Source organism: Electrona antarctica, assembly GCF_951216825.1.
Source record: "Electrona antarctica genome assembly, chromosome: 17".
Taxonomy (NCBI): domain Eukaryota; kingdom Metazoa; phylum Chordata; class Actinopteri; order Myctophiformes; family Myctophidae; genus Electrona; species Electrona antarctica.
In genome coordinates, this window is record NC_136798.1 from 21,060,962 (window position 1) to 21,074,207 (window position 13,246).

Below are 13,246 nucleotides of genomic sequence, written 5' to 3' on the forward strand. Positions count from 1 at the left end.
GAGGCTGATTTGAAAGTTTAGGATGGCATTTCTTCCTTGTAGTGTGAATAAGGTTTCACGACAATCGGAGTGCCTTCCTCATTTGAATAACTGTCTCCCTCATTTGTGCATATAAACATGAATCTTTGGCATGTGCCTAATTTATCTGTCTGTGGTGCAATTTTACAGTCGTCGCCTCCGCGTTTCTTGATTGAACAGAACTGCACTGCAAACTTCATATGGGAGACCTCCGCTGCGTGTGCCATCAGAACTACCCAGAACAGTGTGAGTGTCAAATTTATGATGGGCTGTTGATGTCCTCAGTGAAACAAGAAAGTTGAGGTTTGATGATTTAATGTGTGTGTGCGTTCGTGTTCTAGAGCTGTTCTGTGGTGGACCCCAACACTGGATTTGAGTTCAACCTGCAGCCCTTGGCCTCTGAGAAGGGCTACACAACCACAGGAAATGGCAAGACGTTCTTGGTATGCTGACACACAGATGCACATGCACACGCACACACACACACACACACAAATATTGTAAAATGTACCCGAGCATGAATTCAAAGGGGTGTAATCTTTTTCGCCCTTTTATTAGCAAAATAACTTCAACAGATGGACTTTGGTGGAAATAATCAGTAGGCTTGCACTGACCTATAGAGACTCGGATGATTCACTTTTTGGTTGTCAAAATGACACACTTTTTAAAGATTTTTGGAAAATTAAAATAGCCGCTCACACTGTGAGCTTGAAGATCAACTATTTTTAGATTAGCCAAAGTATAAAATATTGTTAAAGCCGTTTTAAACTGTTCCTCATTTGGCCCAAGAACCCCTTCAAGAACCCTGGTCACTTTGAGAAGCAGTGCAAGCATGTCCTCTTTCCTCTCTTCCAGGTGAATATCTGTGGGGAGGCGGCGGCGTGCGGGCTGGGGGCAGCGGGCTGTGAGCTGGAAGATGGCAAGGCCATAACCCCTGTGGGAGTGGAGAAGACCCTGCAGTACTCCACTGACGGACTGCTCACCCTCACATACAAAGGAGACCTGGATGTACCCACAGGTAACAGTAGACTGCACATCTGCTCTGTTTTCCCTCTACACCAATGGTTTTCAACCTTTTTCATATCAAGGTCCATTATTTATTCGGCATTTGAGCCGCGGACCACCATTTGATGAGATTTAGCCTCGGACCCAGAACGTAAGAATATGTTGTTATCCTTCGATAAGATTTTGTCCACAATTCAATGCTGTATTGATGTTGGTACTATAGAAGAGTTAACTGCAAATGTTGATAAAAAAATAACAATTCTTCTACCTTCTGTAATATCATAGACTTCTTGTAAATTAACTTGTAATGCAGATATTTAACAGTAATGTAACTTGAGAGCGACGCGTAAGATAAAACCAAATCCATTTGGTTTCATTTTAGTTAAAGATCTATAAGTCCACCTGGAGACCACCTGGAACCCCCTCAAGGACCACTGGTGGTCCCCGGACCACTGGTTCTTTGCAGAAAAACAGCGGATCTACAAGACATACACATTGTGAGCCTTGTAGATCTGCTATTTTCGCAGAATGTTCGCCTCCCAGAGTAGGGACTCTGTGATTCAAAATGTTTTGATTTGTAAACGGCATGAGGTACAGTCAGACATTTTAAAAGGATAACACACACAAAAGTCCTCATACATAATCATCAACAAATACAAAACACTATGTACAAAGGAGAAAAAATAAAAAATGTTCTATGGGAATAATTACGATTACTTCCCCTTGTGGTCTCCTGGTAGATGGTTTTTCAGGCCTGTTTTGAAAGAAGTCAGTGATCCACATTTTTTAAGGAATGGTGTCAGGGCATTCCATATTAGTGGCAGAGTAGTAGAATGAGAACACGAAACTGTTATTGAAACTTGAAAGGTGAGAAAAAACACTGTCTTATATCCCCTGTCGTCCCTCAGGCACTCGGATGACCTTCACCATTACCTTTGTGTGTGACGCTGACTCCCACCTTGGCTCTCTGAAGCTGCTGCGAGAGGAGCTCAGCTCCTCCACTCACACCACCCACGACGTCTTCCTGGAGTTCGCCACGGCGCTGGCCTGTATCCCTGCCCCAGTAGACTGCCAGGTTACTGGTAAATACAACAACAATACTGTATCCCTGCCCCAGTAGACTGCCAGGTTACTGGTAAATACAACAACAATACTGTATCCCTGCCCCAGTAGACTGCCAGGTTACTGGTAAATACAACAACAATACTGTATCCCTGCCCCAGTAGACTGCCAGGTTACTGGTAAATACAACAATACTGTATCCCTGCCCCAGTAGACTGCCAGGTTACTGGTAAATACAACAACAATACTGTATCCCTGCCCCAGTAGACTGCCAGGTTACTGGTAAATACAACAACAATACTGTATCCCTGCCCCAGTAGACTGCCAGGTTACTGGTAAATACAACAATACTGTATCCCTGCCCCAGTAGACTGCCAGGTTACTGGTAAATACAACAACAATACTGTATCCCTGCCCCAGTAGACTGCCAGGCTACTGGTAAATACAACAGTACTGTATCCCTGCCCCAGTAGACTGCCAGGTTACTGGTAAATACAACACCAATACTGTATCCCTGCCCCAGTAGACTGCCAGGTTACTGGTAAATACAACAACAATACTGTATCCCTGCCCCAGTAGACTGCCAGGTTACTGGTAAATACAACAATACTGTATCCCTGCCCCAGTAGACTGCCAGGTTACTGGTAAATACAACAATACTGTATCCCTGCCCAGTAGACTGCCAGGTTACTGGTAAATACAACAATACTGTATCCCTGCCCCAGTAGACTGCCAGGTTACTGGTAAATACAACAATACTGTATCCCTGCCCCAGTAGACTGCCAGGTTACTGGTAAATACAACAATACTGTATCCCTGCCCCAGTAGACTGCCAGGTTACTGGTAAATACAACAACAATACTGTATCCCTGCCCCAGTAGACTGCCAGGTTACTGGTAAATACAACAATACTGTATCCCTGCCCCAGTAGACTGCCAGGCTACTGGTAAATACAACAATACTGTATCCCTGCCCCAGTAGACTGCCAGGTTACTGGTAAATACAACAGTACTGTATCCCTGCCCCAGTAGACTGCCAGGTTACTGGTAAATACAACAACAATAATGTATCCCTGCCCCAGTAGACTGCCAGGCTACCGGTAAATACAACAATACTGTATCCCTGCCCCAGTAGACTGCCAGGCTACTGGTAAATACAACAATACTGTATCCCTGCCCCAGTAGACTGCCAGGCTACCGGTAAATACAACAATACTGTATCCCTGCCCCAGTAGACTGCCATTCCCCGGCCACGGCCTCCCGCACCGGAAAAACGGGCACCAGTTCCGTTTTTCTCACTTTTACTGGTTTCTCGTTTTTACTGAAATAAAATATTATAATATATTGCATACTGATGTCATATGTTGGTAGAGTGCGTCTATATAGGATGGAAGTAGAAGTGCAGCGCCCATGATTACATTAGATAATTGACATTGGGTGAGAAAATGGGTTGCAAAATCGTGGGATATAAGTGAGTCTATATATAATTGGGTTCCTTTGTGTATAGATTCCCATGGTAACGAGTATGACTTGAGCCACCTTACTCGGGATGCGGAGGACAGTCCCTGGATTGCCATAGATACCTCACCTCAGGCCAAGACGCGCAGTTTCTACATCAACGTCTGTAAACCCCTGCCCAGTGTCGAAGGCTGTCCTGGTAAAAATAACACACACACACACACACACACACACACACACACACACACACACACACTTCTGAGGAACATTTACTGTACGTATCATTGACATCAGTACCACTCGAGTCTTGAATTACGGCATTCTAGTTAACATTATGATTTTGCAAAGCATACACGTTTTTTATTTTTATGGAATAGTTCCCAGATTAATCTTTCTGAAAGTTCTGGAATGAATGGAAGGCGATGGCTTCCACCAAAATCAACCAAACCAACATGGTATGCTTTGGAAGAAAGTTGGCAATAATGTCAACAATACTGTGAGTCGTATTGCATGTGCCAGAACAAGCTAGAGCACCATTATGGTCCTTTTAATGAATTAAAGGACCATTATATTCAGTTCATGTTCTCTCCCATGACTTCTTCTTACCACTGCATGCTTAACATGATTCTCCCTGTTTGTTGACTAGAGGTCTTTACTAAGATCTTGCAGTTGATAAATCATTCTGGACAAGAGCATTTGCTAAATGCCTACATTGTAATTTTAATTCTATCCATGGATAATCATAACATAATTTCTCTCTCTCTCTCTCTCTCTCTCTCTCTCTCTCTCTCTCTCTCTCTCTCTCTCTCTCTCTCTCTCTCTCTCTCTCTCTCTCTAGTTGGTCCTCTGGGAGCATGTTCTAGGGTTGGCAGTAGCAGTGTGAACCTGGGCTACGTCCAGTCCAGTCCACAGATGGCTGAGGACGGCTCCATTAGCATCGTCTATCAGAATGGAGACCGCTGCGGCCCTGCTTCCCACTACTCCACACGCATCATCTTCCAGTGTGATGACAACCCTGTGAGTATGAGAGCTACTCAACACCTCACATTACACTTATTATTTAACCCATTCAGGCCTGACGTCGAAATTTAAAAAAAAAAGTTTTCTAAATCATGACAATTTTCGGAAATATTTGAGGCACATTTTAACGATTTTTCAAAAATAGCAGACCTACAAGTTCATAGCGCGCCACTCGGTGGCGCGCTATGAGCTTGTAGATCTGCTATTTTTCAATAGCTAAATTATAACAATGTTTAAAACACCAAAAGGGGTTCCCGCCCCAAAATGGGTTAATGGTTAATGTGGTTAAACGCTAACGTGACATGGATGCGTTCCAGGTCTCAATGGATTAAGTCTCTTTACACTCTGTTGTTTTGCTGTCTTTATTGTCCCTTGCATTGTCTTGTTGTCCCCTTAGGCTTAACTAGTCAAAAACTAGTCAAAGTTCACGTATAAGCACCACCCTGGTGGAGACGTGGGTAACTTCACTTTAAAGAGCAGATTTAGCTGATTGTGAATCCTTGCTCTCAAACATGCTTATTGCTGAAAAATAAAAAAATTATACATTTTACTTAGAGCCATAGGACTCTTTTTTAATATAAATCAGTCTTTATGGAATGTCTAATTCAGTCATTTAACTTTCTATCACTCAATAAATACATTTTATTTAAATTATAATGCCAAACATGTTAGACAATAGAGCATGCAGTACACCATACTTTGTTCTACAGAGACCCAACAAATCCACCATGAGCAATTGTATTGGCGTCGAGGGAAATACCCTTGAGCACAGCATGGCTGAGTAGGTGTTTTTTTTCCCCAGGGATGTGCCGATCAATCGGGTCTGATCTAATTTGTGTGTGTCTGTCTGTCTGTCTGTCTGTCTGTCTGTCTGTCTGTCTGTCTGTCTGTCTGTCTGTCTGTCTGTCTGTCTGTCTGTGTGTGTGTGTGTGTGTGTGTGTGTGTGTCTCTCTCTCTCTGTGTTTAGGGCTCGCCGATGTTTGACCGTCAGATTGGCTGTGAATATGTCTTCATCTGGAGGACATCTGTGGCCTGCCCTATTAGGAAAACCCAAGGTGTGTGTGTTGGAAAACTGGAGGATACTTAAGATTACAGAGAAGTCAGTGATAGTGTAGCGACTACAGACCTGGAATTCGTTGGAAAATGCTTTCCACTGACTGCCATGGTAATTGGGAAAGTAGAGCATACATTCACACAGAGATAACAGTAACGCCCATAAACGTCACATCCGGTTTTAGCCTGGGGTAATGAAAATGCTCTTCCCCATAGAGTTACGATCCTTTGGATCACTTTTAGAGCTATTTGTTGGACGATATAAATATTGACAGTCGAGAAGAAAAAACCCACAACCACATGACTCCCAGACACGCTGATGGTATCTCTGTGACAATGTAAACCTGAGCAATATGGCTGCAAGTATTTCAGGATCCAATTCCGTGATTAGATTCTTAGCAACACCAGTTGGTAGTGTGATCCATAACATTATACTAAATGCACATTAATGCAGCAGAATGGTAAGTGTAACTCTCTTAAACATTTGATAGAGCTAATAGACATCAACAAAAAATATATAATTATGTTTTACTTTGCATAAGTTTAACATCCACTTCAAAGTCAGTGGCAACTAGTTAAAAGCTGCCATCTAGTGGCGACATGAGTGACATGAGAAAATGTTGCCTGAAACCCTAGCCTAGGCTGATTTGTGTAGTTTATTTTCCAGTTCAGATTAAAAACTACAGCATATTAAAAACATGGCAAGCAACTCAGCTAAAGCAATTCATAATGGGTGTGACGATAGGGAAGCACCATCGCCATCTCCGGTTTACTTCCCATATCTGTGGGTCTCTTTAGGAGACCGGAAGTAGGTTGGAGTCTGTTCATTCCAATGGGAGAGTGAACATGAACAAGGCTTCTGACCCATGCTTTAGCCCCATGGTCACTGAACTACATATTGGACCCAATCAACACAAGCCACACATTCTTTCTGTCCCTTCCCAGTTCTGTGCTAATGACACATTTCAAGATTTTAAGCCCTTCGACGAATACAGACAGAAAATTATGCTTATCTACAAGCACACAGCATGTTACATCACAAACTTGTAGAACTGCTATCTTCATGATTTTATAAATAATTATTATAAATATCTTGCTCAACATAGGAAGACCAGGTTGAATTTGTTATGTGGTATAAGTTGTTCTTCTTCCCTCCTCCAGGTGATGACTGTCGTGTTAAGGACCCCCGCAGTGGCTTTGAGTTCAACCTGAGCTCCCTGAAGGACAAGGATTACCCGATACCGAGCGGGAAGTACAAGTACCACCTGTCTGTGTGCGGCGGGCTCAAGCGAGGGGTGTGCACAAACAAGGACACGGGGAGCGAAGTGGTTTCCTCCTGCCAGGTGGAGGGAACTACACACAGGATAGCAGGTATGGACATTCATGAATACAGTTGGGTGCCACCGATATTGTCCCTTATCATTTGACCCATTTAGGCCTGACCTCAAAACTTTTAAAAATCCTTCTAAATCCTCCAGTTTTCTGAAATAAATATTTACACGATTTTTCAAAAATAGCAGACCTACAAGCTCGTAGCGCGCCACTCGGTGGCGCGCTATGAGCTTGTAGATCTGCTATTTTTCAATAGCTAAATTATAACAATGTTTAAAACACCAAAAGGGGTTCCCGCCCAAAATGGGTTAACTGTCCTTTTGCGCAGATCACGCAAACCTCAGCAAAAAGAAAAGGACAATATCGATGGCCTCCAACTGTACATACAATATATAACATACAGTACATCACCTGAAAAAGCGTTGCCTCGAGCACTTTTTCTGCGTAAACAGGAAAGACGGGACATCGTCCTCCCCCAACAGTGGTACGGGGTATATCACAACCTCGTCTAGGAGCTCCATCTGGGCAAAGTTCATAGGAGCTCCATCTGGGCAAAGTTCATAGGAGCTCCATCTGGGCAAAGTTTGTTTAAAATTGTACTTCGGACTATTTAACAAGAGCCAAGGGTGTGCCTTTTTAAAACGTATCCTAGGCTTGGGCAATATCTAAAATTCAATATTGTAATATGTGGGGGATAATTAGTTTCTTATATCAGCGATTTGTTGTGGGATCGCCGAAGCATTGTACTATTCAAGTCTATTATGTATGTCTGCTGTTTTGGAGCTGTTGTGCACTCTCTGAAGGCTCAGCTTTGTGTTGCTGTTCATTCTGTGCGCTTGTGGTGTACAGGCATGGCGTCTCAGACTCTGACCTATGTGGGAGACCAGCTCATACTGAACTACACCAACGGAGAGTCCTGCCACAAGATCTACCAGAGAACCACAGAGATACACTTCACCTGTCACCCTGATATGCACCCAGTGAGAGACACACACACACACACACACACACACACACACACACACACACACACACACACACACACACACACACACACACACACAACACACACCCGCGCGCATGCATGCATGCAGTGTTTATAATGTGGACATTGATATCAACAATATGACAGTGGTACTACAAATACTATTGATTTCCTGCAGTGAATTCTACCACTAACGGGGCCCATCTCCCAGCCTACTGTATGGACTGTATGCAGCCACAGTAGTACTGCACTACTGTACATGGGCGGAAAGCAGCGCCTACGTTTTAATAATGTGTGAGCAAGACTCGTGACCCCTAATTTCTCCCTGGAGTGCCATAGAATGGCTCCTCACTGCTGCTCACTTGTTATAGGATGGGCAAATGCAGAGGACACATTTCATCTACTGTATATTTATGTGCATACCGTATATACATATACAGTGACAAAAAAACAACCCAGGAAAATATCACCACAAGATGCTGTTCCACTATTAGAAGTAGTCAGATATTGATGTCCAAGAACTGACAATGTGGTTACCACTGAACTATTTTTCTGGATATTTTGGTATACCCACATTCCTCCAACATAAGCTAAATTTGCATACATTCCTGACTCACCCTAGTTTTCCATAATGAATTGCTCGATACGAGTTTCAGAACATTTGCCAAAATGCCACTGCTACTGTGTATGTCAACAGCTGATTATAAAAGCCAGGTGATCCAATGCATATCCTGTGCTAATTCAGATAGTTCAGATAGCTGCATAATAATACAAATTCAAACACAAATACATTTAAGTATATATATTTTGATAGTTTGGGGTCATTTTTTCTCTTGACAATTGTTGTGAACTGTGTATGTTGCATTTTGTAGGGGTTTCCAGAGTTCATCAAGGAGACTTCAGATTGTACCTATCTGTTCAACTGGCGCACCGCCCTGGCTTGTGTTGCCATCAAAACCACTAGCTGCTCATTCAAGTAAGCACCTCCACCTATAGTATATTAAATCTGAAATTGTTGAAACTCTTTTTTTCAATTGCAGATGAATTTATTTTTATAACTGTGTGTGCGTAATACTGCGTATGTATACATGTGCGTGACTGCGTGTTCATCCATCCTCAGCGATGGCCAAGGCCACTCCTACGATCTGTCATCCCTCGCCATAGACAACAGGAACTGGGTTGTTGAGCCCTCTACTAGTGACACACAGCAACGCTTCTACATCAACGTGTGCAGGTCTCTGGTACCTCTGGGAGGTAGGTTTGACAATCAACATCAAGTTTGTACACACTAGTGAAGAAGAGATCCAGTAGAACTAAGACAAGTCATTTTATGCTTGGTTGTGTGGGGCTCCAAAAATAGCAAATCTACAGCTTGTGAATCGGCTATTTTCGACATGCAAGTAGAAATGAGCCATTACGGCCCTCCAAAACACATTTTAGTTGACTACATTTAGCTAACTAAAATCTGCTTTGATCAAGCTGAAACCTTTCCCAAATTTTGAATACATGTCATAGATGACTGACGTCATAGAAGAAGATGATGTTACAGGCTGGACACATGGTTTCATTTTATCGAGAGTAATACTAAGAAAACTGACTAAATCCACATTCCTGTGTGTGTGATAGGTTCATGGGCGTGTCCGTCAGGCGCAGCGTCCTGTCTAAAGCACAATGATGACTACATGAGCCTGGGGGAGGCAGAGAGCGCCCCCCTCTGGCACAGAGGGGTGCTGCAGCTCAAATACACCAACGGAGAGCTGTGTTCAGACAAGATCCGCAAGAAGAGCACTGTCATCCGCTTCCAGTGTAACAAAGATAAAGTGGTGAGGATCCACCACACACACACACATGCATGCATGCACGCACGCACGCACACTTCATTATTATGCAGCTAATTGATTGATTGAATACTTTAGCAGTTTGAAAAAGAAAAAAGAGAAGAAAAAAAAGCACAGGAAAGTACAGTTCGATACAAGAGTGCCTATGGCTTGTTTCCATTGTGGTCCTTTTGTACTCATCGACACTACATCTAACATTTAACTACTGAATAATAACCTTGATACAAATAACACACATTAATTTACTGTGTGTGTGTGCGTGTGCGTGTGCGTGTGTGTGTGTGGTTATCAGGACTCCCGCCCCACCCTGATCTCAGAGGTTGAGGAGTGTGTGTACACCTTCCTGTGGTCCACTGCTGCTGCCTGCCCTCTGAACAGCAGCCAGCATGATGACTGTAGAGTCATCAACCCTGCTACAGGTCAGACACACACACATTTTGAGCTTGTAGCTCTGCTATTTAAAAAAAGATTTGTATACATTTTAAAACTTGTGAAATAGAACATTCTGTGACTTGAGACCAATACTTTTGTACATTTTTAATGCTGGACTTTTACTTGTAACACTGCAGTAATTCACATTCAAAATGTGAATACCTTTTCCACCACTACACGCCACCGACACACCACACGCACAAATACAAGCAGACAAATATAGAAGCACATTTTGAGTTTGCAGATCGTCTATTTTCAAATGGCTGAAATGTAGGCCTGAAGTGGTTCATGTATGTTTTCGTAATAATACAAATCTACAAAGTAACTAAGGTTTTCAAATAATTGTAGTTTTCTTCTGAGATGAGATAGAGTAGAAGTACTGAAAATTGGAAATACTCCGGTAAAGTAAAAGTACCTCAAAATTGTACTAATTGTACCTGGTTACTTTCCACCCCTGCGTGTAGGTTATCTGTTTGACCTGAACTCCCTGGCTGTGGACGGAGGCTACACCGTCTACGACCACAAGGACCGCAGCAACATGCTCAGGCTCAACATCTGTGGACAGGTCGCCAACGCTGGATGCAGCCCTGGAACCGGTGTGTAAAGGCTGGGGCTGATTGCCATAATGACAACTATTGTGATACTTTCTTTCGCGACATCAATCTAACATATTTGCGTCATATTGCATTTTGGTTTCTACACAAGCAGATAAGTAAAACGGCCTGCCTCCCAAATCTAAGCATTGTTGAAGCCTCACAAAATCTCTCTTCTGTCATTATTGAAACAAGCAGATCTGTCTATCACTTTCGCATCAAAATGGCTGAGGCGCTAACCTCTTTCTATATTACAAAGGAAAGAACGGCAGCATTATCGAGCTATGTTTCGATCGAGCATTGAATAGGCCTTTGAACAGAAAAGCTGCTAATTAAACCGTTTCTTACCAGACACATTGTCAGAGAGCCATGTGGGCTCCTGGTTACACATTAGTCCATGCTAAAACAGAACCAGTGTTTATATTCAAATGGTTTATGCAATAGCGCAAGTCTTGCGTCACGGCCTCTTATTCCTCCATAGCACCACAGCATTGGATCACTACTCTACCTTTACTGTAGGTGCACACCTCATCAAATAATTGTTACCAGGATGTCACAGACCGTAACATTCCTTCTAGGTACTTTCAGACGGGCATCGATTGACGCAGGCGTTGTCGCCTGGATCAACGACAGGTCTGCTCAAGAGGGGCGTGATAACGCAAGCGTAACGGTGCACGAAACGAGCACGCGCACGACAGTTTCACGGGACCATGCCCGCGTAAATCTGCTTGTGTAGTCGCCCCTCGACTTCTCTGCGTGCACAGGAAAAAAAACGCAGGTCTCATTGAGAATGAATTACTAGGAATTACTAAGATCGCTGCCTGTTTGACCTTTAAGTTTGGTTGAAAACCAGAGGGAAAATAAACCCAGTAAATTGTCTCTGTTAACGAGTCATACTGTAGAATATTTTAATGTGAGTGTGTGTGTGTGCATTAATGTGAGACCTGTAGTCCCATGTACCTTTTTGGTTGCTCATATTTTGCTACTACACCAATACCTATTGGTCATAATGACCCCTCAACGCTTTTCTTGCCAAGTTTGCAGTCGATGGAGGAATGGTACGCAGTGCAACTCCGGGCACAGTGCAACACAGACATGCACACGCACGCATGCACGCACGCACGCACGCACGCACTCACACTTGACTTGTGTCTACAGTTATAGTAGAGGCATGCACTGTGTGCATGTGCATGTGTTTCAGGAGTGTGTATTAAAGGCCGCAGCAACTGGGTAAGCGGGGGACAGGTGAACAGGAAGTTGTCATACCAGGACCAGGTGTTGGAGTTGACCTATTCGGGAGGAGATCCATGTCCTGCCAACACTGCCCTCAAACACAAGAGTGTCATCAGCTTCATCTGCAGGTCTCTCTCTCTCTCTCTCTCTGTGTGTGTGTGTGTGTGTGTGTGTGTGTGTGTGTGTGTGTGTGTGTGTGTGTGTGTGTGTGTGTGTGTGTGTGTGTGTGTGTGTGTGTGTGTGTGTGTGTGTGTGTGTGTGTGTGTGTGTGTGTGTGTGTGTGTGTGTGTGTGTGTGTGTGTGTGTGTGTGTGTGTGTGTGTGTGTGTGTGTGTGTGTGTGTGTGTGTGCGTGCGTGCGTGCGTGCGTGCGTGTTTTAATTTATTTTAACTCTTACTAAAATGTAATTATTTGGTCTGTGGAGGCATTGGTATTATTCCCAAAGATGTGATGGTGCTTGACCTCCCTAGTAGTAAAACATATTTCCTGGTTTCCCCTGCAGGTCTGCCAGTTCTGGGTCTGCATCCACTGAACCCGTCCTGATTGACTCTGACTCTGAAACCTGCACTCACTTATTTTCCCTACACACGGTCCTGGCCTGTGAACACCTGGTAAGAGTGTGCGTGCATGCGTGCGCGCCCATATCTCTTTGCTTGTAGCTGGAGTATTTGTCAAACTAGCATGTGTATACGCTTGCACATGTGTGCATGTGATGTGCGTGCGTATATTTGCATGTGTTGTCGAGCTGTGATATCATTTGCAGTCTCGACTTGTTACTGATTGCAGGAATTAGCTAACAAGCTAACAGCACTGTGCAGCTAACCAATACATGCATGACGCACAGTAGCGCAGCAAACTGACAGCAGAGATGTGGCAGGTTTAAGGTCATGGTCTGCATGGTTAATGTACACAAGTCTCTTCTATTGGTCAAGTTTATGCTCGACTCTTGACTCATGAATTTCTTTTTTTAATACTACATACTAGGCCTGGAAAATTAAGCGAAAATAACAAAATATATAAACATTTTAGAACCAATTACCGACATTTACATGTAGAATCAACGGCTGACGTGTCTTGCTCATGTGTAGGTTAGTCGAATACTCCCGAAGAAAGGTTTTGTCTTTCATTTTCTTCTTATATATCAATGAATCGACACAAAAAGATAATTGATTATTCTGATTAACCATATAACCCTGTATTATAGCCTATACTGCTTGTA

General features: G+C 43.3%; 1 protein-coding gene across 1 annotated transcript in view; it reads left to right on the forward strand.

The window, feature by feature from the left end:
- igf2r (insulin-like growth factor 2 receptor) overlaps nt 1-13,246 on the forward strand; it is a 54,002-nt gene that overhangs the window by 27,566 nt on the left and 13,190 nt on the right. Inside the window, exons 20-35 of the mRNA XM_079527074.1 lie at nt 169-264; nt 360-461; nt 874-1,036; nt 1,932-2,105; nt 3,592-3,741; nt 4,381-4,559; nt 5,530-5,617; nt 6,777-6,986; nt 7,797-7,927; nt 8,805-8,908; nt 9,053-9,186; nt 9,559-9,755; nt 10,063-10,189; nt 10,667-10,798; nt 11,997-12,156; nt 12,530-12,638. Of these exons, the coding sequence (XP_079383200.1) occupies nt 169-264; nt 360-461; nt 874-1,036; nt 1,932-2,105; nt 3,592-3,741; nt 4,381-4,559; nt 5,530-5,617; nt 6,777-6,986; nt 7,797-7,927; nt 8,805-8,908; nt 9,053-9,186; nt 9,559-9,755; nt 10,063-10,189; nt 10,667-10,798; nt 11,997-12,156; nt 12,530-12,638 (2,256 nt within the window). The remainder of the gene's footprint in view (nt 1-168; nt 265-359; nt 462-873; nt 1,037-1,931; nt 2,106-3,591; nt 3,742-4,380; nt 4,560-5,529; nt 5,618-6,776; nt 6,987-7,796; nt 7,928-8,804; nt 8,909-9,052; nt 9,187-9,558; nt 9,756-10,062; nt 10,190-10,666; nt 10,799-11,996; nt 12,157-12,529; nt 12,639-13,246) is intronic.